Source organism: Rhincodon typus, chromosome 27, assembly GCF_021869965.1.
Source record: "Rhincodon typus isolate 14 chromosome 27, sRhiTyp1.1, whole genome shotgun sequence".
In the NCBI taxonomy this organism is placed as follows: Eukaryota; Metazoa; Chordata; class Chondrichthyes; order Orectolobiformes; family Rhincodontidae; genus Rhincodon; species Rhincodon typus.
The window spans coordinates 19,647,932-19,661,305 of NC_063358.1; the positions used below are offsets into that span (position 1 = coordinate 19,647,932).

The 13,374-nt window shown below is 39.3% G+C and overlaps 2 protein-coding genes across 6 annotated transcripts in view; both read left to right on the plus strand.

Moving 5' to 3' along the window:
- Window positions 1–13,374, plus strand: part of yars1 (tyrosyl-tRNA synthetase 1) — a 484,347-nt gene that overhangs the window by 25,061 nt on the left and 445,912 nt on the right. The gene's annotated exons all lie outside the window — the stretch shown is intronic.
- The window catches only part of trappc3 (trafficking protein particle complex subunit 3), a 26,356-nt gene continuing 13,215 nt past the window's right edge, over window positions 234–13,374 (plus strand). For 2 of the 5 annotated variants that reach the window (XR_007264965.1, XM_048613177.1), the window contains exons 1-3: window positions 268–453; window positions 10,546–10,643; window positions 11,727–11,826. Coding sequence is in view for 3 of the 5 variants with exons in the window: in XM_048613177.1 (XP_048469134.1) it covers window positions 322–453; window positions 10,546–10,643; window positions 11,727–11,826 (330 nt within the window). In the remaining 2 variants the exon portion in view is untranslated. Of the gene's footprint in view, window positions 474–10,545; window positions 10,644–11,726; window positions 11,827–13,374 lie in introns of all 5 variants that reach the window. The other 3 variants (XR_007264966.1, XM_048613178.1, XM_048613179.1) reach the window with 2 other exon arrangements.

Below are 13,374 nucleotides of genomic sequence, written 5' to 3' on the forward strand. Positions count from 1 at the left end.
TAATTATGAATCATCCACATACAACTCAAAAAAATAAAACTCGAGCCCTCTTGTATATGTGGCACATCTCCAAGGTACTGGCTGATAGAACCAGTATAACCAAGACCTGAATAACCTTCTTCCGCCTCTACAGTTCTGGCTCTTTTTTTCAAAGTCGCTTGGACTTCTGGTTCCTGTAATCCAACGGCGTCGCCGCGCTGCCGCGGTGCATCCCGGGTGTTGTAGTCTCTTGTTGCGCATCCACTTCCTGCTAACGGTCTGCTGGCCTCCCGCAGGAAGACACTACATCTCCCAGCAGGCAGCGAGGGTCCGCGCGCATGCATGCTCCTCCCCTCTTCATCCCCCTCCCTTCCCCAGAAGCTTGCGGTGAGGAGGTTTTTTTCCACAGGCGAAGCTGAGGGTCGGCTCGGAACTTTGAGTGGGGTAGAAAGATGTCTCGCCAGGCGAACCGAGGTACCGAGAGCAAGAAAATGGTAATTTGTGGCTTAGAATTTTATGCGTTTATTATGGCCGAAAGAAAAACCCAAACCGAATCAAGTGCCGAATCTGTCAGCTGTGGGCCTGCTCTGCTGCTGGTGACTAACTCAATGGCCACTACAGGCCCCTCACACTTAACAGACTCTCACTGTATGTAGAGACAAACTCGACGTGTTTAAGCGTTCAACTTGCTTGACGTACTCCTAAAAAATGTTCACCTTGCAGTGAGTTTGGAGTCCCTCACGTAAAATAAAGAGCTGTGGATGCTGGAGATCTGAAACAAAAACACAGAAATTTGCTGGCGAAATTCAGCAGGTCTGGCAGTATCAGTGGGGAAGAAGCAGAGTTAACATTCCCATTCCGGTGACTCTTCATCGGACTCTTTTTCTCTCCGCAGATGCTGCCAGACTTGTTGCGTTTCGTCAGCAATTCCTGTGTTTGTTTTGGAGTCTCGTCACATCCTGATCATTGCCATTACCCCCACCCTCAACATTGACAGATTTGAGCACTTCTGATTTCATCGCTTAACTTCTTTGAAACTCTAGCATCGTACTGTTTGAACTTATTAAATATATGATATGGTGCTCGTGCAGTATTGCATGGGTGAAATTTTACTACGAGTGCAACAACTTGTGTTTATATACAAGCTTAAAATACACTATGTTGACAACGTGAATATGGTCCTCTTCTCGTTAATTTGCTGTGCTCTAAGAATCGGAATTCTAGATGAATATACTGAATGAGCAATTTAGGTATCCAGGCTAATGTTGGGATGTGATTAAATCCAAACAAAGCAGTTGGTGGAATTTAAATTCAGTTAATGAAATCTAGAATTAAAATCTAATCTCAGTGATGGTGGTCATGAAATTAGAATGCACTATGGTAAAACCATGGGTTGAGCAATGTCCTTTAGAGAAGGAGAGAACTGCCTTTTTTACTTGGTCTGGTCTATATAGGACTTTAATTGTTCAAAAATGTTTAATTCTTAATTGTCCTCTGCAATGGCCTACCAAACCATACAGTTCAAGGGCAATTGGGAATGGATATACAATTGATGCTGTAGCCAGTGATGCCCATATTCCCTTAATGAATAAGCATCAATGTTGACACCAGGGATATGGCTTTGGAAAAATAGTTTAGGGCACTTGTTTGGCTGTCTTTTAACAAACTGATGTGGCTTGTGAGCATATTTTTGTTGTTAGACCTATTGCCTAATATTTTGTCATATAACAAGCTATGATTTATTTTGCTAGCCAGAAAAGGCTCATTAGCTTATCAAAATTTCTAAGCCTAAGATAATAATCAAGTTTGCTTTCAAATTTTCCTTTGAAATTAAAACATTCAAACAGTGCATTTTTATTTGCATTTAAATCCCAATATATTATAACTAGAGAAAATATAGAAACTAGCTGTTTTAATTTATTGAGCTTTAATATGACCCAATTAATGTTTCTGATTTTTTTCTGTTGCTACGTGGCTAGACAGAGTAGTGGTAGAAGGGTGCTTTTTGGAATAGAGATCAGTAACTAGTGATGTTCCACAGGGATCAGTGCTGAGAGCTTTGTTTTTAATATATATAAATGATCTGAAGGAAAATGTAGGTGGTCTGATTAAATTTGCGGATGACACCAAAATTGGCAGAGTTGCAGATAGTGAGGAGGATTATAAATGGATACAGAATGATATAGATAGATTGCAGATTTGGGCAGAGAAATGGCAGATAGAGTTTAATCTGGACAAATGTGAGGTAATGCATTTTGGAAGATCAAATTCAGGTGCGAATTACACCATAAATGATAGAACCCTTAGGAGCATTGACATATTCAGGGATCTGGGCGTACAGGTCTACAGATCCCAGGAAGTGGCAATGCAGGTGGATAAGGTGGTCAAGAAGGCATAATGCATACTTGCCTTCATTGGCTGGGGTTTTGAATATAAAAGTTTGCAAGTTATGTTACAGCTGTATAAAACTTTAGTTAGGCCACATTTGGAATATTATGTGCAGTTCTGTTTGCCACACTGCTAGAAGGACATGGATGCTTTGGAGAGGGTTCAGAGAAGGTTTACCAGGATGTTGCCTGGTCTGGAGGGTTTTAGGTATGAGGAGAGGTGGATAACTTCAGATTGTTTTCACTAGAAAGATGGAGGCTTGGTTGTGTTGGTGGCAGGGTTGGTGCAACCTGATGGAGTTCTGTAAAATTACAAGGGCCATAGATAGGGTGGATAGTCAGTGGCTTTTCCCCAGGGTGGACAGGTCAGCTGCAAGAGGGTACAGGTTCAAGGAGAGAAGGGAAAATCTTTCACACAGAGGATGATGGTTGCCTGGAAGGCAGTGGACGTGGTGGAAGCAGACAAGTTAACAATGTTTAAGGCATATCTCGATAGACACATGTACGGGAGGCAAGTAGATGGATAGAAATCATGTATGGGCAATAGGTGGTGGGTCTAAATAAGGACTAGGAATTAGCACAGGCTCCATGGGCCAAAGGGCCTGGTCCTGAGCTGTACATTTTTTTTGTTCTTTACATGCTTAGCCACCATTTGCATTTCCTTTTTGTGTTCCATAAATTCAGTTCATTTTAAGTTGTTTTTTTTTTTTTTTTTTGTTTGTTTGTAAAGAATGAGGTGCATTTTAAGCTTGTCACATCTAATGTGTCTTAAGCTTGGATTATGTTTGCAAATGTGAAACCTATGAGCACTGACTCCACTGCAATGTTTGCGGTTTGGCGCAAGATGGAAAAAGACACAGCATTGGAAACCGAAGCATCATTTGTCCATCGATTTGTAAGGGCTTGATTTGGATTCTTAAAATGTAAGAGGGAAAAAACAGTTTTTAGTTTGAATTTTGAAATATTCTAAATTCAACCAAAAATACTTAAGATTTTCCTTCAATGTATTTTAAAGGGTAATTTTGAGATGTTTTCAGTCATATTCGGAATGTAATGTACAGAGGAAGTATCGAGTGACCTGTCACTGCTATAATTACAAATTCACTTTTTCATATTTGGATAATAATGAAAACATTCCAAATCTGCTGTTTCTATCATTGAATTATAAATGTAAGTAACATGAGAAGAAATGAATCTACTTTGTATGAAGAGCCTGATAGCTTTATTTAAATAAAGAATCATCTTTGCACTCAAAACTAGTGGACTTTTTTGTTTGTCAAAACAAAGAATATTATCCAGTTTGCTCCAGAAATTAACTGGAGATTGGATTGAATTCAGTAGTAATGCAATTGGACTGTAACTCATAATACATTGTGTGATTAGATTAGTGTTGCTTTAGGTTTTATCATGACTTTTCTAAAATAAACTTAATCATGAACATTATAGTCTGCATGCTTTGTATATTAAGCCCTAAATTGGTAATGCATTTTTTTAAAATAAATGTGTGAAGACAACTGGATTTGTTGGAACTATTGAGTAACTTTGACATTATGGAGCAGTTCTCTTATGGTCAGTACCCATAATTGGTTGCACAATGCTGAACTTTTGTGCAGGCAGAAAGCTGATGACATAAATGGATGCTTGGTTAAAATCTTACTTTATGCCAATTTAGGAGGATTACCAGTGCTCAGACCTCTTCAGGTTCACATAATCAGTTTGTCAATCTGGCTGGCTACTAAATTAATACTTCTAACTGATTACATAGCAGAAACAAAAGAATTTTTATAAACAACCATCAGGTTGTCACATGTCATGTGATTGTGATCAGAAAGATACAGACACTTGGACTGCTATCACAATTTTTTTGACAATTTTCTTCCCATATGTGTCAATTCATATCCCAAATCTACCTATGCCTGTGTGGGCAAGAAACAGCATCATACATGGTTAAGTCAGACCCAGCAGAAGTAACTCCCCTTCTGAATTTTGATCTTTTGAGAGTCTTCATATTCCTACAAACACTGAATTGCTTATCTATGGTAAAAACCAAAAGAACTGCGGATGCTGTAAATCAGGAACAAAAAAAAAGTTGCTGGAAAAGCTCAGCAGGTCTGGCAGCATCTGTGAAGGGAAAAACTGAGTTAACGTTTCGGGTCCGGTGATCCTTTCTCAGACTCTTCCCAGTTCTGAGGAAGGGTCACCGGACCTGAAACGTTAACTCTGTTTTTTCCCTTCTCAGATGCTGCCAGACCTGCTGAGCTTTTCCAGCAACTTTGTGCTTATTTATGATATCTTGTTTGGATATATTGCACTACAAATCAATTTGAGGGCTATTTGATAACTTAGGTAATGGCCTCCTTATTTCTCACATAATTCCACTGGATGCACTCCTTTCCAGAATGCTTTCAAGTTTATCTCAGATTTTCAGCATTGGTTTCATATTTGCACAGGATACTCTTTGGCACAAATTAATCAAAGCATAAGTTTCAAGTCCTGTTTATGTTACTACCATTTAGTGTATTTATCTGAATTTTGTGGCCCTGTGCATACAGCAACTAAATTACTCTTACTAAAATCCATAAATGCCTGTCAGTTTTGTTTGGTTCAGGATATGGAGATTGCGGCAACCAAGTCCTGGCACAGGTTCAAGTATGTTGGCATGATGTTTTTTTAAGAACCTCGAAGTTCAGATTATTTTCTACCAGCTTTGTAAATTTAAGCATGATTTTTAAAAATAATAAAAATAAATCAAGAACAGGTTTTACTGAAATTTTCTTCCAGATAAAATTGGGTATCTCGAAATATCTTTTTAATTGTACATTCAAAAACAAATTTCCATTGTATTGGAGTTAAGCTTAATGAATTGCCTAGTCTGCTCTTATGTGCAGGACTACAAGATCTTGGGTTGAGTTCTTTTATGTTTAATCTAAGTAATATGTTCTTTTGATGTGTACTTCATTATGTACAATTTGTGTGATCTCACTAAATCTCAATTCTGTCTTTTTCCTGTCTCCTCTGCCTAACGCACTCATTCTGTAGTACTGGTATTTGCCATTCATTTCACCTTCTGCATCTCTGCATCTCATGGTAGGTGTTAGGAATACTAATCTCTTTGAAAATGGGTTTACCGCAATGCATGTTTTCATTTCGCTTTCTGATTTGCTTCATGGCTATTTCTGTGCGATGTTAGATTTCTCCTTGGATTATGAAGTGCAAGGTGAAATTTATAACCTGAATTCAAAACATGATCTAATTTCCAGCATCTGTGAAGCTAATTGAGATTGTTTCATGAAGACTACAACCATCGTTTAAAGTTTTGTATGCATTAAAGAAATGTGTTTGGATTACTTTGATGAAAATTGCTGCTTTAAACTGCAACCAACAGGAACATAGCTATGATATTATGGAAACCATATTTCTGATCTGAGTTATTTTTTAAAAAAGAAAAGTGCATGATCCTTGTTAACATTCTGCTGGATAGCTGTATGCTTTTATTGTTACTCTGGTCTCCCTGCTATAGGAAGGATGTTGTGAAACTTGAAAAGGTTCAGAAAAGATTTTCAAGGATGTTGCCAGGTTTTGGAGGGTTTTAGCTATAGGGAGAGGTTGAATAGGCTGGAGCTATTTTTACTGGAGCATTGAAGGCTGAGGGGTGACCTTCTAGAGGTTTATAAAATCATGAGGGGCATGAATAGGGTGAATAAGTAAGGTCTTTTCCCTGGGGTTGGGGAGTCCAAAACTAGATGGCATAAGTTTAAGGTAAGAGGAGAAAGATTTAAAAGGGACTTATGGGGAAATGTTCTCATGCAAAGGGTGGTGCATGTATGGAATGAGCTGCCAGAGGAAGTGGTGAAGGCTGGTACAATTACAACATTTGAAAGGCTTCTGAATGGGTATATGAATAGGAAGGGTTTAGAGGGATATGGGCCAAATGCTGGCAAATGGGACTAGATTTATTTAGGATATCTGGTTGGCATGGAGAAGTTGGACTGAAGGGTTTGTTTCTGTATTGTATATCTCTGTCTCGATGACTCTAAGTGGATTAATTAGCTTTGTTTTTTTTTGAATGAATGTTTTCTTGATGAAGGCTTCACGTGTATGTTTCATAAATAACTATAGCAAGATTTATACTCACATTTCCAAAAGGTTATATAAAACGTGGAACCAATATACCTTTAGCAGCCACGCAATGAAATACTGCTTTAATATTCTTTTCTGCTAGGGTTAAAATGATATGTAAATAAAAGTAATAAAATGTCAGTTACGTTTTCTTGACCTGCTCCAATCTTTTGTGTCACTGCATATGGTGGTGTTGTACTGGTATCCAAGCATTGGATCAAATTGCTCGACCTAAATTTTTTGCCCTCTGTAGAAATTCATTAAAATGTATAGAGTTTTGCCTAATTCTTGGCAATATTAAAAATGTGTATGTCTGGGGAGGCAGTTTCAGTTTGATGTGAAGTTTAACAATTTGTTCAATGCCTTCAGCTGACAAATTGGCTGTGCTGTCACCAGGGGCGAATTCCATGAGCAGAATTTGGTATGTGGGTGATGGTCTGACAAATGATTAGAGCCACAATTTGAGCTTAGAATCTTAGAATCCCTACAGAGTGGAAACGGGCCCTTAGGCCCAACAAGTCCACACTGACCCTCAGCATTCCACCCAGACCCATCCCCCTATAACCCACTTAATCTACACATCCCTGAACACTATGGGCTATTTAGCACGGCCAATTTACCTAGCCTGCACATCTTTGAACTGTGGGAGGAAACCGGAGTACCCAGAGGAAACCTACGCAGACATGGGGAGAATGTGCAAACTCCGCACAGACAGTTGCCCGAGGCTGGAATCAAACCCGGGCCCCTGGCGCTGTGAGGTAGCAGTACTAACCACTGAACCACCGTGCCACCCGCTGTTGCTCACATTCCACTTGTGAAGCAAATGAACACATCTTTCCTGGCCCATCCTCAGGCAGATGAAGGTTGTAAAGTTGGACTTTACCAGCTGGGTCAATCAACAATTTACTATTGGAATGAGTTCCAGCAGGGCCACTGAGTTTTGGGTGAGTGCATTGAATTTTTAGTGACCGAGACTCAATCATTTTCAGTTGCTTGATCAATAACCTATCTCCATCATAAAGGGGGATGTGACTGATGATTGCACAGTGCTTGTTGCCATTTGCAACTCCAGATATTGAAGCATCTGTGGCCTTCTGCAGCGAGACCTGGACAACATTCAGGCTTAGGCTGCTAAGTGGCAACTAACATAGTCTGGCACTTATTTACCATCAATAGCCACTTCCGACAAGAGACAATCTAGCCATCTCTCTTTGACATTTAATTGCATTAGCAGTGCTGAATCCCTGCTATCACCAAAAAGCAGCCATTGACCAGAAACTGAACTAATGAACTGTGTAAAAACAATGGCTACAAGAGCAAGTCCACAATCTGTGACTTCTATGGTGAATCATTCACCTCGTTTCTCCCAAATTCTGTCTCGCATTTACAAGGCACAACCCATGTTCGTGATAGTATACCCTCCATTTGCCTGGATGAGTGCAGCTGCACCAACATCTGACAATAAAGAAACATAAAGGAGAACCCACCATCTGTGGTTAACGAAAGAAGTCGAGGAAAGCATCGAACTTAAGGAAAAATTATATATCTGCACAAAGATGAGTGACAAGTCAAATGATTAGTCAGAATGTAAAGAACTGCAGAAAGTGACAAAAAGGTTAACCTGGAAGAAGCTCGTTAAAAATATCAACACAGATTTCAAGAGTTGCAATACTACTTGAAAAACAGAAGAGTAAGTAAAGTGACTGGTTCCCTGGAGAGAGAGAGAGAGAGAGATGGGGGTTAGTGGATAATAAGGAAATGACTGATGAAACAAGCATTTTTCTCCTTCATTAGAGAGCCCACAATTAAAAGAATAGCTGTAAATCAGGTGGTGGAAGGGAGAGAAGAACTAAGTGAAATTCCAATCACTAGGAAAACAGTACAAAACACTGATGGAGTTGCAGACTGACAATCCTTTGGGCACAGATGGCCCTCATCCTAGGATCTTAAAAAGGGGTGATTAATGAGGTAGCGGATGTGCTGATTTTAATTTTCCAAAGTTCCCTTGATTAAGGAAAGGTTCCATCAGACTGGAAAGTAGCAAATATTACCCCTCTATTCCAGAAAGTAGGGAGATAGAAAACAGGCAAACTTTAGACCAATTAGCTTGATGTCTGTTGTGGGGAAGGTGGTAGAATTGATCATTAAAGAGGTTATATAACTGCACACTTGAAACGAAGACTGATGGTAAATAGGACGAGTGTCCATAGTTTCATGAAGGGGAAGTAGTGTTTAATCAACTTATTAGGAATTCTTCGATCATCTTGAAGGTTTGAGGGACCAATGATCTACCTCTGCTCCTACTTCGTAAGATTGTGTTACAAGTGCAACTCCACCTAGGATAAAGCAGGCCATTTATTGACACCTCATCCATTATCTTCAACATTCACTCCCTTCACCACCAATGCACCATGTATGTCAGGTACAAGATGTGCTGAAGCAACTCACTAATGCTTCTTTGACAGTGCTTTCCAAACCAGTGAATTCTACCACTGAGAAGGACAAGGGCAGCAGATGCGTGGAAACACAACCTTCACGTTCCCCTCCAAGCCACGTACCATCCTGATTTGGAGCTATATCTTTGACCTAGTGATGGCTATGGCATAAAAGTCACCTCATTACAGCACTGGGTATACCAACTTCACATGGACTGCAGTGAGCCACCTTAAACCACTACCACCTTCTCTTGGGCAGTTAGGGATGGACAATAAATACTGAGTTGAACCTGGGTTATATTAACCCTTTAATTTTGAGCCATTATTCATAAATAGTGGGCTATCATCATCAAAATGTATTTCCACTTCCACTTCCAATTCAGTGTGCTGCTGAAACCCTTCTCCATTAACTTGTCTCCATTGTCTGATGTAACGGCTGATCAGACTGCATGGAAGTCGTGTAGTGTCTGAGAAAAAAATTATGAATCAACAATTGGAAAAAAAAAATACAGGTCCGTTTCAGAATATAAAACATGTTTTGAAGTGTATTTTTTCAATTTGTTTAGTTGACAATGCACATGAACACATCAGTTTATGCCTATTTACTGAAGCTTGAAAGTTGTCAATGAAACTCTTTTGTGATACTCTCAAAGCTGGTAATAGTATAAGTTAGTGCAGTAGTATGTCTACTTCTTTGACAGAAAGCTTGGGTTCAAGTCCTAGCTCTCACTGAGGTGTGTCATAACCTGTCCAAACATTAATTAAAATAACTATAACTGATTCAGTGAACATGTGCATTTATTTGTAATCAACTGGTTTGACCTGATCAGTTGCTTGGAAATTAAATTTCAGTGCAGTAACTCATGATTATTTTGCAATTATCTCATTGAAAACTTTGGACAATATCTTGGATTGCTGGAGACGGCAGTGTGTTCCATCTACAAGATGTACAGCAGTAACTTAGCGAGGTTTCTTCAACAGCACCTTCCAAACCTGCAACCTCCATTACCTAGAGCAACAAGGACAGCAGTTATGCGGGAACACCATCTGTAAATTCCTCTCCAAGCCACACACCAACCTGACTCAGAACTATATCACCATCCTTCATTTTCGCTGTATCAAAGTATTGAGTCAAAACCATTTTTATCAGCAACCTGGGTGTTTCTACACCTTAAAGACTGTAACTGTTCAAGAACCCTGCTCACAACGACTTTGTCCAAGATAATTGGGGTGGCCAACAAATGCTGGCCAAACCAACAATGTCCCCGTGCCATGAATAAATACTTCAAAAATTCCAAAAAGGAAACCAGAAATCAAAATTGTTTATTTTTTATTTCTTAACCAGTTTCCCACTTCTTACTTCCTGCCAGTTACTTGTTGGTATTGGCTGATTCTAATAATAATTGAATATAAATCAACAATGTAAATAATTTGGTAAAGGAGCAAGTTGCTTGTTCATTTTTTAAAAATGCAGTCAATACGTTGTCAAACCTGTTAACAAACTTCTGCTGATCTCATTGATCAACAACCAGCTTAAGATTTTGAGGGTAAGAATTGTGGAATTTGTTGATGCAGTTCTTGGTGTTTCCAAATACTTTACTGAATTTCTTTCCCTGCCTCGACAGAATTCAGAGCTATTCACGTTGACTTATGGAGCTCTAGTTACACAACTGTGTAAAGATTATGAAAATGATGAAGATGTCAATAAGCAGTTGGATAAAATGTAAGTGTAATTGAATGCTTTAGTCACTTTATACTGGGCAAGCACTTCCCATTGTAGTTGCCAGATATGCTGTAATTCTATTTTGATATAATGATTCTGCACTAAACTTAATCTACCTCTGCGAGTATAGGAGTCTTGTGTTGAAAGATTAAACTTTCACATTATTGCTGACCCATACACACATGCTTTGTCTGCCTTATGTCTGTTTCCATAGTTAACTCTTTTCTGGAGCAAGCAAATGGCCTGTTACGTAGAAACATAGAACATGGGAGCAGGAATAGGCTGTTCAATCCCTTGACCTTATTCTGACATTCAATATTATTATGGCTCATCATTGAGCTCAATACCCAAATCCTGACCTACCTGCATATCCTGTGATCCCTTTAGCCTCGAACTCTATCTACCACTTACTTGAAAACACAATGTTTTGGCCTCAACCAGTTTCTGTGGTACTGAATTTTACAGGCTCATCACTCTCTGCGTGAATAAATTTCTTCTCATTTCAGTTCTAAATGGTTTAGTCCTTAAACTATGACCCCTGGTTCTGGACTCGCCCACCTTCGGGAATATCCTTGCTGTATCTAACTTAAGTTATTAGAAATGCATTTTTTTGGATTCTAACATTGATACATTTTATTTCTTGATTGGGAAACCAAGGTGAAAGTTCAAGGTCTACAGTACACTACAATAAGTTTGAAGAGATTAAAAGAAAAAATTAATTACATTGTGATGCAGTGATTGCATTAAGCTTAGAATTTAAAACAATTGAATGGAAGTGCTCAACGAGTTGGGATAACAAAGCAAAATCCAAAAGTAGTATAAGCTTAATTCATTCTGAATACCTGACTCTGTTAATAAGTATACATTGTTCTGATATGTTTGAGTTTTGACATGTTGATAATTGCATCTTTTGGCAGCAATGGAAATTTGTTTTTTCTTGTATCTAAAAAGTATTTTCTAATCAAAGATTACTTCAAGTATTTTACAAAGGAGACTCAAGTTTGAAGAGTTTATAGGTGACTTTTTTAAAGCAATTATTTTCTCCTAAATGAATGATATTGGTTTGTCTATGTTTCAACATAGGGGGTATAACATTGGAGTCAGACTGATAGAAGATTTTTTAGCTCGTTCTAATGTTGGACGATGTCATGATTTTCGTGAAACTGCAGATGTTATTGCCAAGGTAAATTAGAATTTTTCATGAATTAACTCGAATTAAATGCCCTTTCAACTCTCATGGTCATCTTACGAAGCAAAAATTTTTAGGGCAGTGTTATTAGAACTTGCAAAAATAAAGCCGGTCGAGAATCATGCTGTTACAAGCATCCAGTATATGTATTTAAATGTTAGTATATGAGCTGTTGTAAAGGCTGCAGTCCACTACCAAAGGCTTCAACATTATAACATGATACAATTCCAGTTGAGTCTGAAATTTTCCTTAAAAAATTGTACTTCTGGTGACCATCTTAAAGGAATTCCGTGGCACAATTCCAATTTAAGACTTTTACTGTTACATGCAACTTGAAATCAGTGTAAACTAAATGTTACATACTAGAGGTACTGAAAAGATAACTGTTATTAATATCATTACATAATTGATAACCCTATGCCACATTATTTCATAGAATCATGGAATCCCTACAGTGTGGAAACAGGCCCTTTGGCCCAACAAGTCCACACTGACCCTTGGAGCGTCCCACCCAGACCCATCCCCCTCCCCCTATAACCCACCTAATTTACAGACCCCTGAACACTATGGGCAATTTAGCATAGCCAATCCACCTAACCTGCACATCTTTGGACTGTGGGAGGAAACCGGAGTACACGAAGGAAACCCACACAGACATGGGGAGAATGTGCAAACTCCACACAGACAGTTGCCTGAGGGTGGAATTGAACCCGGGTCCCTGGCGCTGTGAGGCAGCAGTGCTAACCACTGAGCCACTGTGCCGCCAAATACATCACTCTCTGCAAATTTAAAGTTTTTACAGGAAAAAGTTTGTCCCAACTTCTCTGTTTCACATTTCTGTGTTAGACTGAGTTGTAATGTTGAACCAGTGACTGTTGAATGTCCATTCCGTCAGTATTCCCAAACTGACCTCCAGCAGCACGGTGCACTCCTATGACTCTTGCCCTGGCCCTGCGAGAAGGAATTTTTGAGGTCGTGAATGCCCACAGGTTCTGATTCTCTGACCAGGCAACATCACATGACTAACACTTTGCCTTACTAACAATAAGACCAGTCTTTTCCCTTTGCTTTTCTTTATCATTTTAAAATGTCTGAGACAACAAGTCAACAGTAGCAAGTACATATGTCCCTTCCGTTTTGGTCAGGTTTTAAATCTGAGACATGTATTTCAATAGCACTTGATCTAGGACCTGGTCCCCATAGTAAGCAGGCTACGAATAGGCTGATTGCTGGGCAAATCTTGTTAACAGATCAGAGATAGTAGGAACTGCAGATGCTGGAGAATCCGAGACAACAAAGTGCAGGGCTGGATGAACACAGCAGGCCAAGCAGCATCATAGGAGCAGAAAGGCTGACGTTTCGGGCCTAGACCCTTCATCAGAAAAGGGGGAGGGGAACGGGGTTCTGAAATAAATAGGGAGAGAGTGGGAGGCGGATAGAAGATGGATAGAGGAGAGGATAGGTGGAGAGGAAACAAACAGGTCGAAGAGGCGGGGATGGGGCCAGTAAAGGTGAGTGTAGGTGGGGAGTTAGGGAGGGGAT